The sequence below is a fragment of the Triturus cristatus genome, unplaced genomic scaffold, assembly GCF_964204655.1.
Source record: "Triturus cristatus unplaced genomic scaffold, aTriCri1.1 SCAFFOLD_231, whole genome shotgun sequence".
Lineage (NCBI taxonomy): Eukaryota > Metazoa > Chordata > Amphibia > Caudata > Salamandridae > Triturus > Triturus cristatus.
The window spans coordinates 136,107-154,684 of record NW_028187364.1 but is presented as its reverse complement, the minus strand read 5'-3'; the positions used below and the strand labels follow the sequence as shown (position 1 = coordinate 154,684).

The 18,578-nt window shown below is 46.3% G+C and overlaps 1 protein-coding gene across 1 annotated transcript in view; it reads left to right on the top strand.

Annotated features, from left to right (window-relative positions):
• LOC146771197 (E3 ubiquitin-protein ligase TRIM39-like) overlaps positions 1-17,152 on the top strand; it is a 52,115-nt gene extending 34,963 nt beyond the window's left edge. Inside the window, exons 5-6 of the mRNA XM_085640303.1 lie at positions 6,031-6,149; positions 14,985-17,152. Of these exons, the coding sequence (XP_085496429.1) occupies positions 6,031-6,149; positions 14,985-15,556 (691 nt within the window). The 3' untranslated portion in view covers positions 15,557-17,152. The remainder of the gene's footprint in view (positions 1-6,030; positions 6,150-14,984) is intronic.
• Positions 17,153-18,578: the final 1,426 nt, after the last annotated feature.

Here is an 18,578-nt window from a genome sequence, read left to right as displayed (position 1 = left end):
CCTAATAGAAGGGTCAGGTTCGAACAATTGCTGAGGTGGAAGTCTAGACCTAAAAGTAAGTAGTGTCTCTACCGCTTCCTCAACATCGGAACCCACTATCGTCCCTTTAGCAAATTCAGACTGAACATTAAGCAATTCCAGTGGAACTGAACCCAACTCATTATCTTCCCACTCCTGACGAAGGAAGGTACACAGGACATCAAAAACATACCTTTGTTTTGGTGCCTCCCACTGTAGGAAGATATCCATAACCACTTGTGGACTATACTTGGAGGCATTCGAAAACCATCTACGAGCAAGGAGATCCAACACTGCCCGCTCTTTGGGACCAGGGAGCTAACTACGTCTCTGCTTACGTTCAGAAACAGGGGTCATATTCAGTGACCCAAAGAAAGGAGATAAAAGACTAGTGACAGTCTCAGTCATTCGTTGCCGAGTGGAAGGAGAAAAAGTTGACATGAGGACAGTAGACAAAGTGTTTTGAGGTGACAGAGACGTAGGGACAGAAATAAGAGAAGTCAAAGATAAAGGAGTGTAAGGCAAAGGAGTTTGAGGCAAGGCTGGTGGCAAGGATGGCGGCCCTGGAGGGGGCTGCGCCGGGGGAGGAAGAACCACCTGTGAAGCAACGGGTGGCTGAACTACAACAGGGGGTTGAACGACGACAAGGGGTGCAACAACTGGAGGTAACGGAGGTGCAGTAGCACCCTGCACATAAGGGGGTGGTAATCTCAGTAAATGTGACATCAAAGGATCCTTTTCAGGGTCTACAGTCACATTTGAAAGGGGAGGTGGCAAAGCCGGGTAACATTTGTCAATGGCCATGCAATGTTGTCTATCTGACACTTCAATCGCACGATCTTCTTCATCTTCCTTAAACTGCCTAGCAGCTTGTATTACCGATATATTCCTTTCCTTCCTATCTCTCTTAGCTTGCTTAATTTCTCGCTGTTTGGCTTCCTTACGCCAAAGGGGGAAAGAGTCAAACATCGCCGTCCGGGCTTTCTTCTTAAGTAGTGCAACTTCTAGGTTATCTAAAATATCTGATTCAAACTACCATGTTGGGGCCATCGTAAAACACCATCTTTCCTTGTATAACGGACCCATACTTCATTAAAGGTAATAGGACCTACACCATGCTTTGAATAGAGCTCATAAGTTGGAGTTCCAACCGGAGGTATCGGACACGAGTCCTCCAATCGGGAATCCCTATTACAACTACAACAAAACCATTTCCTTAATTTGCTAAAACCAGGCATCTTTTAGCTCACTAGTCTTGCTTCAAACTTCAAGGGGTTATCAAAAATGATACACTCGCAAATATACGAACCCCCCCGACTTCGACTATTGCAATGGCCGAATCAAAACCAAGAAACAAAACAAAGTCGTGGGAGCGACCCACTTATACTTAACCAAAATGTCTGTCACGCCACCAGAAGACCATCTAACGTCTCGCCTTACAAATCATCACAAGAGGGTCCAAGACAGGGCGACAGTCAGGGCAGCAGTCCTTCGCAGCCGTCGGAAAGGGGAAACCTCGCAGAAAAAAACCTTCGGTCCACGTCGACATGCAGGGGTCGATGAAGTGGCGGCCGTCCTCCAGAATTTCCTCACGGGGCTCCTCACAATCTTCGGGCTTGGACCAGTACCGCTAAAGTCGCCAGTTGAAGAACCGGGGTTTAACCCAGCGGCGTCAGGGGCACGCCTAAGATCTTCGAGTTCACCTGTCTTGGTATACAGAGACACGGAATACTTCTGGATGGCATCAGAGACCAAGTTTATTAGCTGCAGCTAGTAACAGTGATCCTAGAAATACATCACGGTGTAAATTCTCAGGAGACTGCTCATTTTACTAAGGCGAGATGTCTCCTTTTATACCCAATATTCACATTATAAATGTACACCAACTGCACAAAATTCTAGCCAATAAGGTACATTTTCAAACAAAGTGTCACATAACAAAAACTCAATTTACAGTATCCCAACCCAAAAGTTAATTATTAGGAATGTCCCAAATTCAATCTCCACATGCCGGGACAAACCTATAATTGAAAGCATAACCCATGTAATGAAGAAACATTAAAAAAAAACGGTAACAGATGCTGAACAAGATAAGGCATGTGCAAGGAAACTAAAAGTTAACGATGTCCTGAACATTGATTGGCAATCTCAGATAAAGATCAATCAGGGAAATTGGCTTTGCGGGGTCAGTTTCAGGTGCAGAGGTCAGTTTCTTACAGTTCATTTCAGAGTCAAAAAAGAAACCTAGTTAATGTATACATGAACTAAGAAGGCCAGGCCACTTTATTCGCCAGGCTACCTTCACAGGCCTACGTGAGGGCAACACAAAATGGAGTCAGACTCGAGAATTACAGAACCTCTCTCTCTCTCTCTCTCTCTCTCTCTCTCTCTCTCTCTACCTCTCTACCTCTCTCTCTCTCTCTCTACCTCTCTACCTCTCTACCTCTCTCTAGCTCTCTCTCTCTACCCCTCTCTCTCTCCCTCTATACCTCTCTCTCTCTCTCTACCTCTCTCTCTCTCTCTCTCTCTCTCTACCCCTCTCTCTCTCTCTCTACCTCTCTCTCTCTCTCTCTCTACCTCTCTCTCTCTCTACCTCTCTCTCTCTCTACCTCTCTCTCTCTCTACCTCTCTCTCTCTCTACCTCTCTCTCTCTTTCTACCTACCTCTCTCTCTCTACCTCTCTCTCTCTCTCTCTCTCTCTACCCCCCCTCTCTCTCTCTCTCTCTCTCTCTCTCTCTACCACTCTCTCTCTCTCTACCTCTCTCTCTCTGCCTCTCTACACCTATCTACCTCTCTCTCTACCTCTCTCTCTACAGATCAAACTTTAATAATGCTTGACCTATTGCATTGCAAATGCTTGTGTGATCTTGTACTTTAGATTGGATAATAATGTTACCGACCCAGGGTCAGATGATCCCCTCCTCCAATTTTTCTACCTCATCCGACGTATGTAGAAAAATTAAGGTTGCAGGAAGTTCCGGGAGTTTGGAGTTGGGAGGAGGCCTGGGGGTGCTCCGCAGGAGAAGGAGTGACTGGAGTGGTATCACCAAAACAATAAGGACAGAACATTGAATCTCCGCAAACAGTTCTTACCAGTGCAATTCTTAAAGTGCTTCCATCCAAACCACTCTTCTTTAATGGCTTGTCTCATTACTCATTACTATGTAACTATATTTTTGTATTTTAGGAGAAATATCCTGTTAACTGTCTACATGTCACTCTAGCAAATTTAGTTTTCTGCTTCTCTGTAAAATGCCATCATTTAAAAATAGTAAATCTTTGACGTAACTATGCTTTATCAGTCTCATCTCTTATTTTCTGCCTCCTTGGACCCTAAATAATGTAACTATGCATTTAGTGTACATTTTCTTAACGGGGACAGTGTAGTTACTCTCCAAAGAGCATAGATATAGAAAAACCTAGTTTGCCAGTCAGCGGACAGGGAGCAAGCACATGGTTTGATCCTCAAAAGATCATGTATAACATTTCAGAAATCTGCCCCATAGTGTACAATAGGTTCAGATTTCACACTTTAGTAATTCACAAATTCCAAAGAATCCAATGATTCTTCCAAGATAACTATAAGAATTTTACGCTTCTCCAAGTACTTACAAATGTAACATTTCTGCAGGACGGGTTGCAGAGGTATAACATTTTGTCTATGTAAAAAGAAATCAAATATTCATTAGCCTATTTAACTTGGTTATTCCTTTTTGATTACACTTTTCTCATACAAAGAATCTCCTTCCCCAATTTTTATTTTTAAACAGATTTTTATTGAGTTTCATAAAGTAACACATTCAATCCCCCCGCCCACTAACTGGCCACCAGAAGAAGCCAGGATGAAGTATAACGGGCAGTCCGCCAATCTGAGTACAAAGTCCCACCTCTCTTCCCATAAGGCGTCTGTGATGCAACGCAGTCCGTCCGCAGGGTTGATCCAGGACAATGGTGTGATGCAATAAAAATACCCCCACCCCTCTCCCTTTCAAACTCCCCCAACAGAACCCCCCCCCCACCCCAACCACCCTCCCAAGCATGTCGCCAGCTTCTAAGTTATGCAAGAGGGCAATGAAGCCTCCCGTACCACCTGTCAGACTTCCCATCCCACAGGGCACAGCAGTGAGTGTATCAAAAGCACAGGAGGAAGCTGCCTATCATGGATCCAGTGTCCTTCCCTCGTCCTATACTCCCACGAAAGTGAAGGGTGTCTCAAGGGCCCCCTGCCATATCCCCCTCCTCAGGAGCCTCTTCGCCGTCTACAGCCGGTTGTTTGAACAGCTCCAGGAGTGCCACCCATGCCCGGGCCATTTCTTGTGATTTCTCACTTCCATTACGCTGAGCCAGACATAGTCTATAGTTCCCTTCACTTGCTGCCCATTTCACCATCTCCCTATTCCAGCGCAAGAGACTAGGCCCCTGCTTCGCCTTCCAGTGGGAAGTAATTTCCCGTTTAGCCAGGACCAGCCCCAGGTCAATGAACCGGCTGGTGACCTTAGTCTTGGCAGTGTGCGGGAACCAATGCAACAAGCAGACCCCCGGTACCACCTCTAGCTCTCTCTCCGTCGCAGTCAGCAGCGCAGTCGTCACCTCCCGCCCAAAATCTCCCACCCGTGGGCAGTCCCAGAACATGTGGAGAAAATTCGCCCCATCGTGGTCCCAATGGGGCAAAGCGTCCGACCCCTCCAAAATACTCAGCAATTTTACTGGTCGTGAGGTATGCTCTATGGAAAACATAGAATTGGATGAGCTGGAAACGCACATCCGCCTCCCACTTGAGTCGCAATGCCGTCAGGGGTTGACACATATCGCAAGTAATCCGCCGGTAGAGGCAGGTCACCGCCTTAAAAGTACCCGCCGCCATCACTACATATTGACAAGCGAGAGATGTATCCAGTCCCTTTCGCCAGTGTTTCCTGACAGCCGCAGTCAGAGCTGCATGCAAGAGGAAGTCCCCCCGCGGGAGATCGTGGCGGTCCCTAAGGTCGTTAAAAGGGAGAAGATTACCATCCTCATAAATATCACCTATTGCCTTAACTCCCGCCTCTTCCCAAGCCAACAACCGGCAGGAATCTCCTTCCCCAATGACCCACTCTTTTAAAACTGTTAGTCCAATCCTCTTTCGCCCTCTCAGAGGTATGTAAATACCCTCCACGTTATGAGTTTAGACTACTTTTGTATGCTGTCCCACTTAGAAACATACACAATCTGCCCCTTATTCCTGATAACTGGCTTATCCCGCATATGTTACACCTTTGTACGTGTGCATTTCCAAATGTAAACTTTCACTAGCTTTGAATATGTGGTTTAGAACTCCGATGTTACATTCATAAATTGATACTTTTGCACACCTAGCTTCAGCCTAGGTGAAGACAAGCTTTTGAGAAGGCCTGGCTCAGTGTACTGTGGCGGCTGCTGTATTCAGGGAGACTAGTCAGAGGATGCACAATGGAGGCTTCTAGTTCACATGATCATATCTTGCAAGTCTCCATGAATTGCTTCTCCGCTGCATTTGGCGTGGTAGACGCAAGTTCCCCAAGACAGCCTTTGAGGGCATGCTGCTGATTGACTTCCTTCTTTGAATCTGAGAAGTGTATGGTCCTAACACAACAGAGGTCAACCGAACTATTTGAACACAAGTTGGTCGCACACTGCTCGTCACACCAGCAAGTTGCCCCAAAGGACTGTGGTGAATGTAGTAGCGACGGCGGGTACGCCTATGCCACGATGTGTAAAAAGAAAACAGTATGTGTTGCATTTAGCCATCCCTGGACACGTGTTTCGAGCGGTGTGCGCTCCATTGCGGTTGTCAACCGAACTATCTGAAAGTGCATGAAGTGGATGCCAGAGGTTTTCTCTCTTGCTACTCAGTACTCCACCAGGCCACTCATGCTCTATGATTCTTGCTCTTTTCTGACAGTCAGAAGCTGGTAAAGGCACCTACATGTTCATTAATTTGCAATAACATATAGACACGTACAGCTTTAATCCATCATTTTGTGTTATCCACAGGTCTGATAGTGTGAAGGTTCTATTGCCGAAGAATGATTCGGTTGAATCAAATATGCAGAGTCTGCAGAGCTTCAGCCGCCATCATGCCTATATACAGGAAAAGATCAAAGAATTTAAAGGTAAATGCCATGTAATCTATGAAACACTCCGCCGCGCACAGTGAAGGTTGGCCAGTGCGCCTGGATGCTCCAGCTCTTCATTATTGCATCTCCATTTATTTTTCAAAATACAGGCCATAGTGCCTTGTCCTACAGTGCTGAGCGCAATAGATTTTTCTCTTCGGTCCGCAGCCCCAAAATAGAGAATGGGTGAATGGCTTGCTCACCAAATCAAAGTAGTTTATTTTTTAAGAGTTGTTCTTGGACGCTCAAACTACTGAGTAGATGTACAACGAACCAAGCAAAGCAGTTACTTGAGGAAAGTTCTACTTACATGCCAAGTGTGGTGTAATTATGTTCAGCTTTTCTTCTGTAGTTAAGATCAAAAACTCACATTTAATTAAAAATGGGAAAAGTCATTTTTCTGACCCCCCCCCCCTTAACTCAAATTTGACTGTTCTGCATAGACGTTGCCATGCCAACCCCGTGTCTCATGTACTTGTTTTTGGAAAGGTTTATGCACATTCGTCCACTATGGCAAAGTTATTAAGAAAACTTAAAAGCCTTTTCTGGGAAGGTCTGACATAACTAAAGCTATCCACTGGCTATCCCCCTTTTGTTGTATATAAAATACATTACTTTATCGGCTTTTACTGAACAAGCTGCAATGATATATGAACTCGGATTTCATTGTGAACTTACAAATATGGACAATATTTGAAGCTTCTTCTGTGTAATTGGAGTTTCATCATCATGACAGCCCCAAAAACTATTGCCTGGGCACTAGCGCTAAGAGTAAGTGTGAGATCAAATTTATGCACTAAGGTTATCTAAATAATGCCAACAGAAAAGGCAAATTATGCAGTATGCTCTCCTTGACAATCTTGTTTCGATCTATTTGATCAAGAAATAAAATGTTGTTGAAATCTGCAACTTATGTGTCAAATGCTGTAAACCCATTACTATGCGGCAAACTCGGCAGCAACACAATCTTGTAAATCCACTGGCCCTTAGTATAGTCCTGTTTTGTCAAAAATATATTTGTGAAAGGTAAACAAAGCCTAAACATTCTAATTCGAATACGTGGTCACTGTTATCTGTACTTGTAAGAGAACAGCTTGTTCAAGCTAATTACACTGAAATAAACTTTATGAATAGTCATACATAAATATAAATAATACATAACTGGTAATCTTGGGATGAGAATGTCCCCTGCTTGGTGTACAGTTGTCATTCCCTGCCCTGAGAGCCCAACTGCAAATATCTGATACACTGTTTTTTTATGTTGACAAAGGCCTTAGCTTGCTCTTTGACATGATTGAGGCCCTGGAAGAGGACAGAGTGACAAAGCGTGCCTTCATTTGTTGGACAGTGGACAACCCGTTTGTGGTTGTGGTGATGCTAGCATACAGTGTTGTGTGAATCTGTAGTTGTGGCAAGACCTTTTTAATCTGTCACAAGAGTGAAGGCCTACTAGGCAATTCGTTTAAAGTTCACTGGTACATGCTAACCTAGAAAAGCTCTACTGATTAGTCTTCCAGGGCACAGCTGGTACAGGATGGAACTGCAGTCTCTGTTGTATGAATATATGCATGTGGTATTCGTGCAGCACAAACCTACCTAAAAGACAGCAGAATGCAATCCAAGGTCAAAGATGGGCTTAAAATAAAGGAGTGATAAGGGAGGCAACTTGTTGTTGACAGTTAAAGCATTAGGATGTAATGTTCTTTGAGGAGGTACGTCTTCAAATCTTTACTAAATTGGAGCTGCGTTGGGGTGATCCTGATGGATGTGGGAATGATGTTCCAGATCCAGGTTGCATTGATGGAAAAGGCCTGTTAACTTGCTTTTTCTATGTTTTACATTTAGTCTGAGGTATGATGGTGTCCTGGATGTGGGTGTGCTGAGTAGCTTCAGGGTGGATGAGCTACGGACTACCTAGGACGCACGCATTCGGACCACAACCCACAGCTGTTGCAACTCACATGGGACATTGGCCCTCCCCCTACGTGGCATCTACAACCAGTAGTATTAGAAGACCATGCATTTTGCGCATCCCTGGGGACATCCATATTAGAATACTTTGTGATAAATGAACACACAGCAGAATACCCTCTCATAGAATGGGACACCTTTAAGGCCACTGCTTAGGAGCGACCTTGAACATCTGGAAACAATTAAATGACAGACTCAGCTGAATAGAATTACAACTTCTGGGGCAAGAAACAAAGCAGTCAGCGGGTAGCCAAACTACGTGGAAGCTAGATACATTACGAGCCGAACACGTAGAAAGGCTGGAATGGATTATTTGCCACCCCGCATTTTTTCCCCTTTCTGCCTCAATTTTTACCACCATCTTTTGTTGGACATAGGACTCTGGGCACTTTACCGCTGCTGAATAGTGCTGAGGTGCAGGTGCTCTCTCCTAATAATATGGCTGCCAAAGGCCCCTGCTACTGCGGAATGGCCACGTCATATCTGCGCGCTAGTAGTTTGGGACAGGCTGGGACATTATGATACTGTAACCCTGGGCGTCCCACCCCTTGTCACCAGAGAAGCCACCATAGAGTCCACAGAGCCTTCTGGAATTTTCCAACCCACCAGGTTGGCGCCAGAACTTGCCGCCTTTTTGCAGGGTCACCTGACCTAGGGGTATAAAGGTAAGGGAGGGAAAACCTGACAATTTGTTGGAGCACTACTGGACCTGGGGACCCTCCGCTGGAGTATAGGCTGCTGGACCAGGGGGAAGCTACACTACTGAGGCCCTGCTGTCCCCAAGATAGCTGAGTGATCCTGCCAGCCTGCTGACCTTGCCCAGTGTGAAGGGGAACCCGGGGTGCCAACCCCAGTGTGCCTACTCAAGACGTCCATCCTACATCCTGCTGCTACCAACTTCCCCTGCAACTGAACCCTGCAACTAATTCCTGCAAATAGTACCTGCCAACTACTGCCAGTGCCAAGACTGGGAAGCGCTAGGAACCTGGCACCTCAAGCTCCCCGACTAGCGCTATGATCCCAGAGTGCTGAGGAACCTGCGAGCGCTATTGCTGCTGGGAACCACAAGGTAAAGGGCCATGACACCCAAGCGCTATATTGGCAGGATTTGCCACTTTCTGTTAGCGCTGTGCCAATTAAGCGCTGTCCCACAAGAATCTGCCTCTTCCTGCTAGCGTCGTGCTGGTGCGCTGCTGTGGGCCCAGGATCTGAGGGTGCTGCAATCGTGACTGGAGCCGCACCTCAAGCGCTAACGCTGTGCCCCCAGCGCTTGGCCCTGAAGAAGCGCTGTATGCCCAGATCACCGCTGTGTCCCCCCTGCGTGGTGAAAGAAGAAGCGCTGCTGTGTCTGAACTCACTGCCGCTGGCCGGGCCCCCCTCCACTCCCTCTCCGGGAGCGCTGGGTGGGAACAGCGCCTCTGCGACCAAAATCACCGCTGCTGCCCGGGGCCTGTATCGGGCTGGGAGCCCTGCTGAGGGTACAGCTGTGCCCCCCGATCGCCGCCCCTGCTGGTTAGGAAACTGCTAGGGCACTGTCTGATGCCACGGCCGTGAGGAAGCCATGGAGAAGCCCGGCGTTGTCTAGCGACCGGGACTCCCGCGAGATGCGCTCCTGCTGACGTCAGCACCGAGCCAGGAATCAGGGCCGTGCTGAAGGCAGGAAGGGCTCGGCCGTGCATCCGTCTCCAGAGCCGAGTAGCCAGGAGAAGGAGAGGTGTTCCCCCGACGGACCGGCCTCACCTCCTCCCCCCCGCATCGGGTAACTCTTCGGCGTGTGCGGGACTGCCGGGCTATGCGTCCTTACGCTCAGGCCCTGCCTGAAACTGGTGGCTCCCAGGAGTAAAGACTTCAGGAACCGGACACAAGCAACTGTATAGCATGTTGCTCACATACCTGCTGTAAAGTTGTTCCTTGGGCCGCATATTTGCATGAGCGTTTTGACAGCACTGCGCAGGAAATGTTACCTGTATGGTCCTGAGGTTACCAGAGGCCCGCTCATCCGTTTACTGTGAGACTCCTATGTTATCTGCTCTAACAAGACATAGATAAAGATACTTTTTTTTTGTCCAAGAACTTGGAGTGGTGTCTATTCATTGCGTGTGCTTTACTGGGTCAGTGTGAGTGTGTGCTGCACAACTACTTAACACTTAGCCACGGAGTGCCTCCCTGCCTCGCGCCAAGCTACCGTGTTGGAGCCAGTGGTCCCTGGGGCCTTCCGTTTCTAACATGCATCCATTTTGCAAATACGTTTATTTGCCTCTGCGTTAGTAGTGCTTATGCATAAAGCATTTAATTTCCACACCTCACTGCAAACAGACTTTTGATAAAGCCACTTCTTGCCAATTTTAGGAAATATCGTCCATTATAACTTTGAATTATGTGATAAGATACCATTGTCCAATTAAGTTCTATTTGATAACCTGCTATAAACCAAATTACCAATTTCTATTGTGCTAATGCTAGTGTGCTAAAATGTTATTGTATACGCCATTCTACCAACGGCTATGCTCCAATATGGACTTTGAAATTAACCTTCAGGGCTTTAATTGTGCTTCCTGTAAAGTTTTCTTCCCACATGCCAACTTCATCATACCTTTTTAAGGTAAAATCATCAAGCAATGGAACGATATCTCTTGAGTCAATTAGGTCTTTGCATGAAGTACTGAAACCTTAAAATGCTTAAATATTGTTTTTCTTAAATAGATCTGCAGTAGCATATGGTGCACACTTGTAGCTTGCTAGAACGTTCCGAGTCCTCATCTGTGTCAGGTTTCCAAATTGTTAACGCGATAAAAGATGTACAAAGCGAAGCCTCCTTTATTGAACTTTTTGGAAGTTAATTAATGTACCTTGCCCTGCCTATGGCAAACAGGAATTTTGTGCTTGTTTATAAGAATTTTCTTGGCTGTAACTGAATGTTTTATGTGTGACGTAGCTTAGAGTTTAGTTACAAAGGAATTGCAAAAAAAATAAAAAAATAGAAAGTGAGAGCTGTATGGCTTTTCCTTTGGAGTGGAAGAGCACTCATCTAATACATTCGATTTAAAATTTCTAAAGTAGGACATTGAGAAATTCCAGGCATCTAGAAACCAAAGTATCTCGTCGGGCAGCTGAAAAACTGACTGCATGCATTAATAAGCCGAGATGGAATGAGCCCTTACCTGCCGCTTAGTCTCGGAGGCCATGTCTGTGTCCAGGGGCAAGCGAAAGCACGCGATGCGCTCGTTGAGGGAGCCAAGCCGTACGCGTGCACATCTCCTATCCTCCACTCACGCACATCGGCTGTCCCTTGTGCTAACGCTGCCTGCTGTGCATGTGCACATGTCCTGTCCCCCTTTCGGCACAGAAAACGGCAACAATAGATCTTGCCAAGGCGAGCAGAGCATTTGTTCTGTGTCGCTAGGTGAGACCTACAAAGGAGCTACAAAGTACAGGTATCCAATTAAAAGCATGCTGGCAAAACGGGGAAGAAAGTCATCTAGCTATTTCATATTTGGCAGCTTGAAAAGATAGTTCCTGCCCAATACTTACCCATGGATTGAAGAGCTATCGGAGCAAAGCGTGTCTTCCACAGTAGCAGCAGCTGCTGCTGTACGCACCGCTGCTCGCTACCGTGGCAATACTCCAGGGGAGTTAACTTTTGAAAAAGGTGGGACACACATCCACCAGTAGCCATTTGCAGGCTCTGATGTTTAAAGGACAAACACAGTAGCCTATCCAAAAACGTGGGAGGAGTCTGACCCCACAAATACATCCAACAAATCGCCTGACAGTGCAAGCGCTGTAGGCTCGACTTAAAAATTTGCAAAAATAGGCTATGTCCATGTAAAATGCCAAAACTGTGTAAAAAAAATTTGGTTTTCTGACAAAAGTCTGCCTGTCCCTGAAAGCTGTGAAGATGGTGATTTTCAGAATCACAAACCCTTTGATACAATTTGCAGGGAAAAAAACAGACGCCTTCTTCTCCAGCACTTTCCCCCCATTTTTCCCTCCAAAAAAAACATTTCGCTGTATTTTGGCGACTTTCTGAGTCCCCTCCAGGGAAATCCACAAGCCCTGGGTACCTTTAAAATCCCTATGATGTTGGAAGAAAAGGACGCAAGTTTGGCATGAAGACCTTATTTGGACAAAAAGTTACAGGGTCCTGAACGCCAAATAGCCAAAAAAAAAAAGGCTCAAGGGGGGAGGCCTAGCAGCGAAAGGGTCAACCCCTTCCATGCTCATGATGAGCTGAGCTCGTCATGAGTCACAGTGGAGCTGTGCTCATGACGAGCTGAGCTCGTCATAACGGCCGCGGCCCGTCCATGCGCGATAAATTCCCCACCTGTGCTGGAGAATTAATCAGTGGGCGGGGTCGTGGCGAGCTCAGCTTGTCATGAGCACAGCTCCACTGTGAGTCATGATGAGCTCAGCTCGTCACGAGCACAGCGGCGCCGTGGATCTCCCTCCCCCCCCCCCCCCGCGTGGGGGAATTACCCCCGCAGGGAAGGAGTTAAAAGATGTACCCTTGCCACGCATAAAAGGCATTTCCTGCATAGTCGTGTCAGAGAAGGAGGTGGCCTTAGCTTGTGATAGTTAGGATGGTATTGTCTTGTACTTTGATATACATTGTTTAGTATGTTACATGCAAGCAATAAAATATTTAGCATCTTCTTGCTTCAAAGTTGTCTTTGGTGCGTTTTCCTGCACATTCATCTTTCACACAGCATCCCAAATTTTATTTGATTGATCATTGTGGCATAATATTGAATACAGATTAAATCAGAAAAAGGAAGTTGTACGGACTCGTATAAGCAGCAGACTATCATTGAGTGGGAAGCCTGATCAGGCGACCATTAGTTCTCTTCTTGTGCAGGAATTGGCCAAGAAATCGTGAGGCTCACCACTCCACGCTACATAAAGCATAAGTGGAAATCTGCCCTCTAGCTCAGTAAACCGCTGTATGGCGCATTGTTTGGCCAGAACCAGGAGTGACTGGTGACCTTGCTGGGGCGCAAGAAGTGCTCACCACCTGCAAAAAAAACAAAAACAGATTTTCCCTCCTTAGAAAGCCCAAGCTAAAAAAAAACAAAAACTCTCTGAAATGGCCAAATAAAAACAACCCCTCCCTCCGAAATGAAACAAACCGTACATGCATTGCTCATTATATTAATTAAATACAACAAAATTGCTCTTCCAATGAACTCCACGCCCTATTCGCTGTCCTTCTGAAGACTGTGGAAAGGACCCTCTAACCAATCCAGATGCTGCTCTCCTGCTGCATGAGAGCAGCGCCAGGATTGGATGGAGCGGGTTGGCCCCGCGCTCCGTGAGGCGCTAGAGGCCTGTGCTTGGTCTACACTCAGCTTTGTAAGACACTCGCCTGTCCTCATAAAGAAACCCCGCTGGACAGAGCTCCGGCTTACTGTCAGCATTTTAGAGCCATACTGGTCAGTAGTAAAACATTTATTTTTCTGAAGCTGCATACCGTATAATCAGATTATGATCCATAATCTCTTGTCATTGAGATGACTGAATCTGAATTCTCAAACTGTAAACATTTCTTTACTCTTGGGACCGTAACTCACAGCTGAATCTGGGGCAGACATGAATTCCAAAAAACATCTCTGTAATTAAGTGCCAAACCCGTTGTGCCCAGGGAACCTCTTTCTTTAGACACTTGGGTCATCATGTCGCGTGGCCCTTTAGTTCGAATGGGAGCGGCCCCATCAGGATTTCAAGATCGGTGTCAATTCCCTGGATCCGTTGCCATTCCGACCGACCAATGAGCTGAAAGGTGAGATTGAGGACTCACCAGGGGCATTTGGTATGGAAGGACACATTCCATTGTTACTTTATTAATCTATGTAAAACTGGTAATCCCCACACCCCCACCAGAGTTAGTGATTACCCCTGGCATGTGTAACTCTTGAAGGGGGCTGGGGGGAGGAGTACTAGGTCTGATACCTGGACAAAGGTAGTAAACAAGTCAAGTACCAATAACCCTTTGCTCAGACATACTTTTTTTTTACTCCTGCTGCGCACTCAAACTGTCCTCTATGTCTACCTACCAATCTTTCAGGATACTGCCCCTTCTTGTAACGGTAACTTCTCAATCAGCACTGCTCAGAAGATGAGGTGGTCCCACCACTACGGACCATCAAAATGGCAGCCTGCGCCCTCTCCATAAAGCGCACGTAGGGCGCAGTGGGTGGGACTTTAAATACACACTGTGCAAGATATTTGCTGATATGTAGGTCCTATTCCTGAACTCTTATAGTACTAAAGATCCCTCTGGTTTCTGCCAAACTACTTCTCTTGCTCACAACTGGCCTCTCTCCCTGAACATTCTGATGTGAGATTAGCAGCTCTGCGTCACACGTCTGACGTCACCACCTCAGGACAGCTCCATCTGTGTACATCACACAACCTAAAACATTTATGCAACAAATAATGTGTCATGAAGGAAGACAGCGGTGAAATCACATGAAGACGAAACTCGGAAAATGCTAAAGTTAATGCTTGTGTCTGGAGCTGGGGTTACCATAAACCTCTGCTTAGTCTCCAGAGGGCTGAAAATATTCTAAATGTTAAAGCAGTTCATAGGTTTTAACAGTTAAAACAACTTTGAATGTTCTATTAATCTGTGAAAGGACACAGAAAGTTTTCGTTCTCCGTTCCTGAAGCGGCTAGCAGTGCAGTCAAAAACTGTTTTTCGCTATATGTTTAGAATGGTTCTAAGGACAGTGAAGGCTTTTAAAGCTGTTCTGGCAATAGCATGTTGGTTAGTGCAGGCACGTTCTGAGAGCTAGGTTAGCTCTTGGTAGTCTCTTATCTCAGTAGCCGTATTAATTTTCTGTTCTCTTTCTCCTCTCTCCACAGAGGCGTTGACTCTGGATCCAGACACAGCTCGTCCTAAGACTGGATCTCAGAAACCTGCAAAAAACACAGCGACAATATGCCTGGATTTTAAAAGGCTCTCTGAATCGATTACCTCTCCAATCGAACTGTGCACAGAGGAAGATTCTTTGCCCCCCTTTTTTACTAGTTTGAGTTTTGCAGACTCAGACCAGAACCTAGAAAACTCTGTAATCAAATTATTTCCAGAGAGTAATGTTGACATCTCCCAGAGTCCTGTGGAAAGTGCAAAGGAGGCTTCCGAATGTATATATGATATACTTCTACATCCTAGTCCAAAGAAAAAAACATTTACTCCGAAGAGGCGTGTGAAAAGAACAGACGCGGCTCAGCCACTGGCGAAGGAACCTGTAGAAGTCACCCAGAGAACCTTCTGCGGTGCCCTCACCCCATCCACCAGAATAATTAAAAGTGGAAACGTGCCCCACTCATCCACCGATAGTTCTACTACAGATTTTGTGGAATCAGATGTGAAATATCCATTCCTTTCTTTTAAGAAGTTGCCAAAAAGCCATGGATATCCCAAGCCGTTTTGAAGGACGACTCCTTGTCTGCCAGGTTCAGCTCTTACTCCATGGGGGTGTTTAAGCTGGAGTGTACAGTCACCTAAAAACTGTTTGACCTGGCATTCTGCCTTTCCTCGCAAAGCTTATACCTTCACCTCTAACGTGCATATTCTTTCATTTTCACATTCTGGTTTTTCGAAATTTATTCTCAGTCCTGTGGCAATGGGGAATTTAAAATGGCACAGACCTATCAATTTGGGCAATTAATCTGTTTCTCAGATTATCATATGCATATGCATTGCCTTATAAAGCAGAGTTATCATTCGGGCTCAGATCGCACCATATGCTTTAGGTTCCATTGACATGGAATGTTTAGTCCTCTGACAGCAGGTAGACCGCAATGTCTTACTAATCTATAGATATTGACGAGGAAACAGGAAATCATTTCCAAACACAGAGGCAAATGTCCTCGGGAACTAATTAAATGATACCAGTGTGGTCCTGGTTACCCGTTGGGCAGAGTGGGATTACCAGATGTATTTCTGGCTGAATGATGCAGTGTGGTAAGTGTCCCTGGCTTGAATTTACCAGGTATATGAACACTAGCCCTGGTTCTATCATGTGGTAATGTTGCACTGTGAAATCGCTCTAGGCTTTGGCTACCAGGCCTCACCATTTTTAGGTCTCGCCTGACCCAGCGCATGCGCTGCTCTGGCGAGACATTTTGTGAGGGCTCAAAAAAGTGCTACAACTGTAGCATAGAGCTACAGTGCATGTGCGCGGGCGCGCGCCTCACTTTCGCGGCCGCACGGCCGCTATGATGTTTGATCGCGATCACTGCTTTGATGGTCTCTTCGCTTTTTTATCCTGTTTATTACTTACATGTAGTAATGGTGGCACCCGTGCGCCGCCATTACTACAGAGCAGTAATAAACAGAAACAAGCATTGGCATAGCCAATAGGTCTCGCTTTTGGGACCTTGTAAGTATTTTGTTATGCAACTGTTGCATGGCTAAACACTTATAAGGTCCCAAAAGCGAGACCTATTGGCCATGCCAATGCTTGTTTTCTTTCTTAAAGCGTGGTAAATACACACTCCGTACACCCCACCCAGAAGCCCCCAAATATACTTACCATCTGCTCAGAGCAAGTGGAAAATGTAAGTGTTAAACCCCACGGAATTTGTAATCCACGATTCCATTGGGTTGAAGTTATAATTGCATGTTACTGGGGCTGGTAGAGGTAAATGTAATGCAGACAGTACAGTGCGGCTCTTAATTAGGGCCCATGTGTCCCAAATTCTGCATAAGCTATCCCACAACTATCAACGTTAACATATTTTGCCCCTGAACATCAGCTTGTCAGTTTCCACCAATGCACTAAGTGGGTCTTAAAAACCAGCCTGCTGTTTTCGGAAAATATTCTTGTTCTTCAAGACCAGCTTTTCATTTTATTTTCACAATATATTTTGGCATTTTCTGAAAATATATTAATTTTGCCCTGAAAAACCAGCTTTTTGTGTCAAGATACATTATTTGGCATCAAATATCAGCTTTTGTTCGGTTTTCTATTTACTTGTTTTAATAAATTAATATCACAATAAAATAAAATCTTAACACAATAAAATCATCTTGGCATTTTTCCTGGGGGAACCATCATGTTCGAGACATATGAGCTGCAGATCACACACTAAGGATAAGATCGCCATCTGGTGTTGGGCTCGGATGATTGCAGGTTGTTGTTGTCTTCGGAAGAAGTCTTTGGTCACGAGATAGGTGACTCCTCCTCTGGACAACAGTGCGCATGGGCATCCACTCCATCCTCAGATTGTTTTTTTCCGCCATTGGGTTCGGATGAACTTTTTTCCGCTCCAGCAGAAAACTTCTAGCAATCACAACAACTCTCCAAAATTTACAACTCGACGTCGAAATCCCATCGGACCGGCTCCGGACACGGCTGATGGAAAGGACACCCTTTAAAAAATGCCCCCAATGTGGAGCAAAGTTCCCCCACAGTGATCACCACGAGGTCTGTAATCTGTGCCTCTCGCCGGACCACAACGAATCCAGCTGTCCAGCCTGCGCCGCATTCCGTTCGAAGAAAACCATCCGGGACCGAAGAGCTTGACGCCATATCATGGCCAAACCGGCTCCAGAACCAGACGACATCTTTGCCCAGGATGTCCCTGACGACGATTCTGAAGACCTCCAGATCGTGTCCGAGGCCGACGATTCTTATCCGGGGCAGCGTGTGAGTACCAGCTCCCCTACCCCAACCCCACCAAAAAAGACATTGGTCAAGACTCTGCCAGCTGGGCCCAGTCGCGACCCAAAATCATCTTCAGAAGCCCGGGCCCGGCTCCGAAGAAAAATAAGCCTGCAGGTGGCTCGGGCTCGAGCAAACCTCATATTATTGTGCCTACAATACCTTCAGCACCGAAGCAGGCTCCGAGGCCGAAATCTACATCGGCACCAAAACGTCACTCGGCACCGACGTCTCCACCGGCACCGAAACGTTCTTCGGCACCTAAGTCTCCGCCGGCACCGAAAAGTTCTTCGGCACCAAAAACATCCTCGGTGCCGAAAAAAGACCACAAAGAATCTGCCGATCTCACTAAATCCAGATCGCAACCCAAAAAGTCAGCGCCAAAGCCACCTTCGGACACTGAGGAACTTTTTAGACCAGATCCAACGCAAAAACGGATTTACATCAATCCTAAAACCGGACATGTCACAGCTGTGCCATACAAGAAAAGGAAGCTGGACACAACACCTCCTCCAGCTCCTCTAAAGAAGAAGGACTGCGCCACTTCACCCATACGTCCTTCCTCTCCTATATTGCCTCCCATCCCATCACCCCCACCCCCACCTCCTTCTCCTCTACCATCTCCTTCTCACACACCACCTCCACATGATGATGATGATTTAGGGGGAGGGGGAGACCCGGATTTCCTTAATGATCCTACTGATCCTAATGATCCCTTTACACTCCCGGACACGGCACCTATAGATGACTGGGCTTATCCTATGCCTGACATGCCTGATCCCACTCC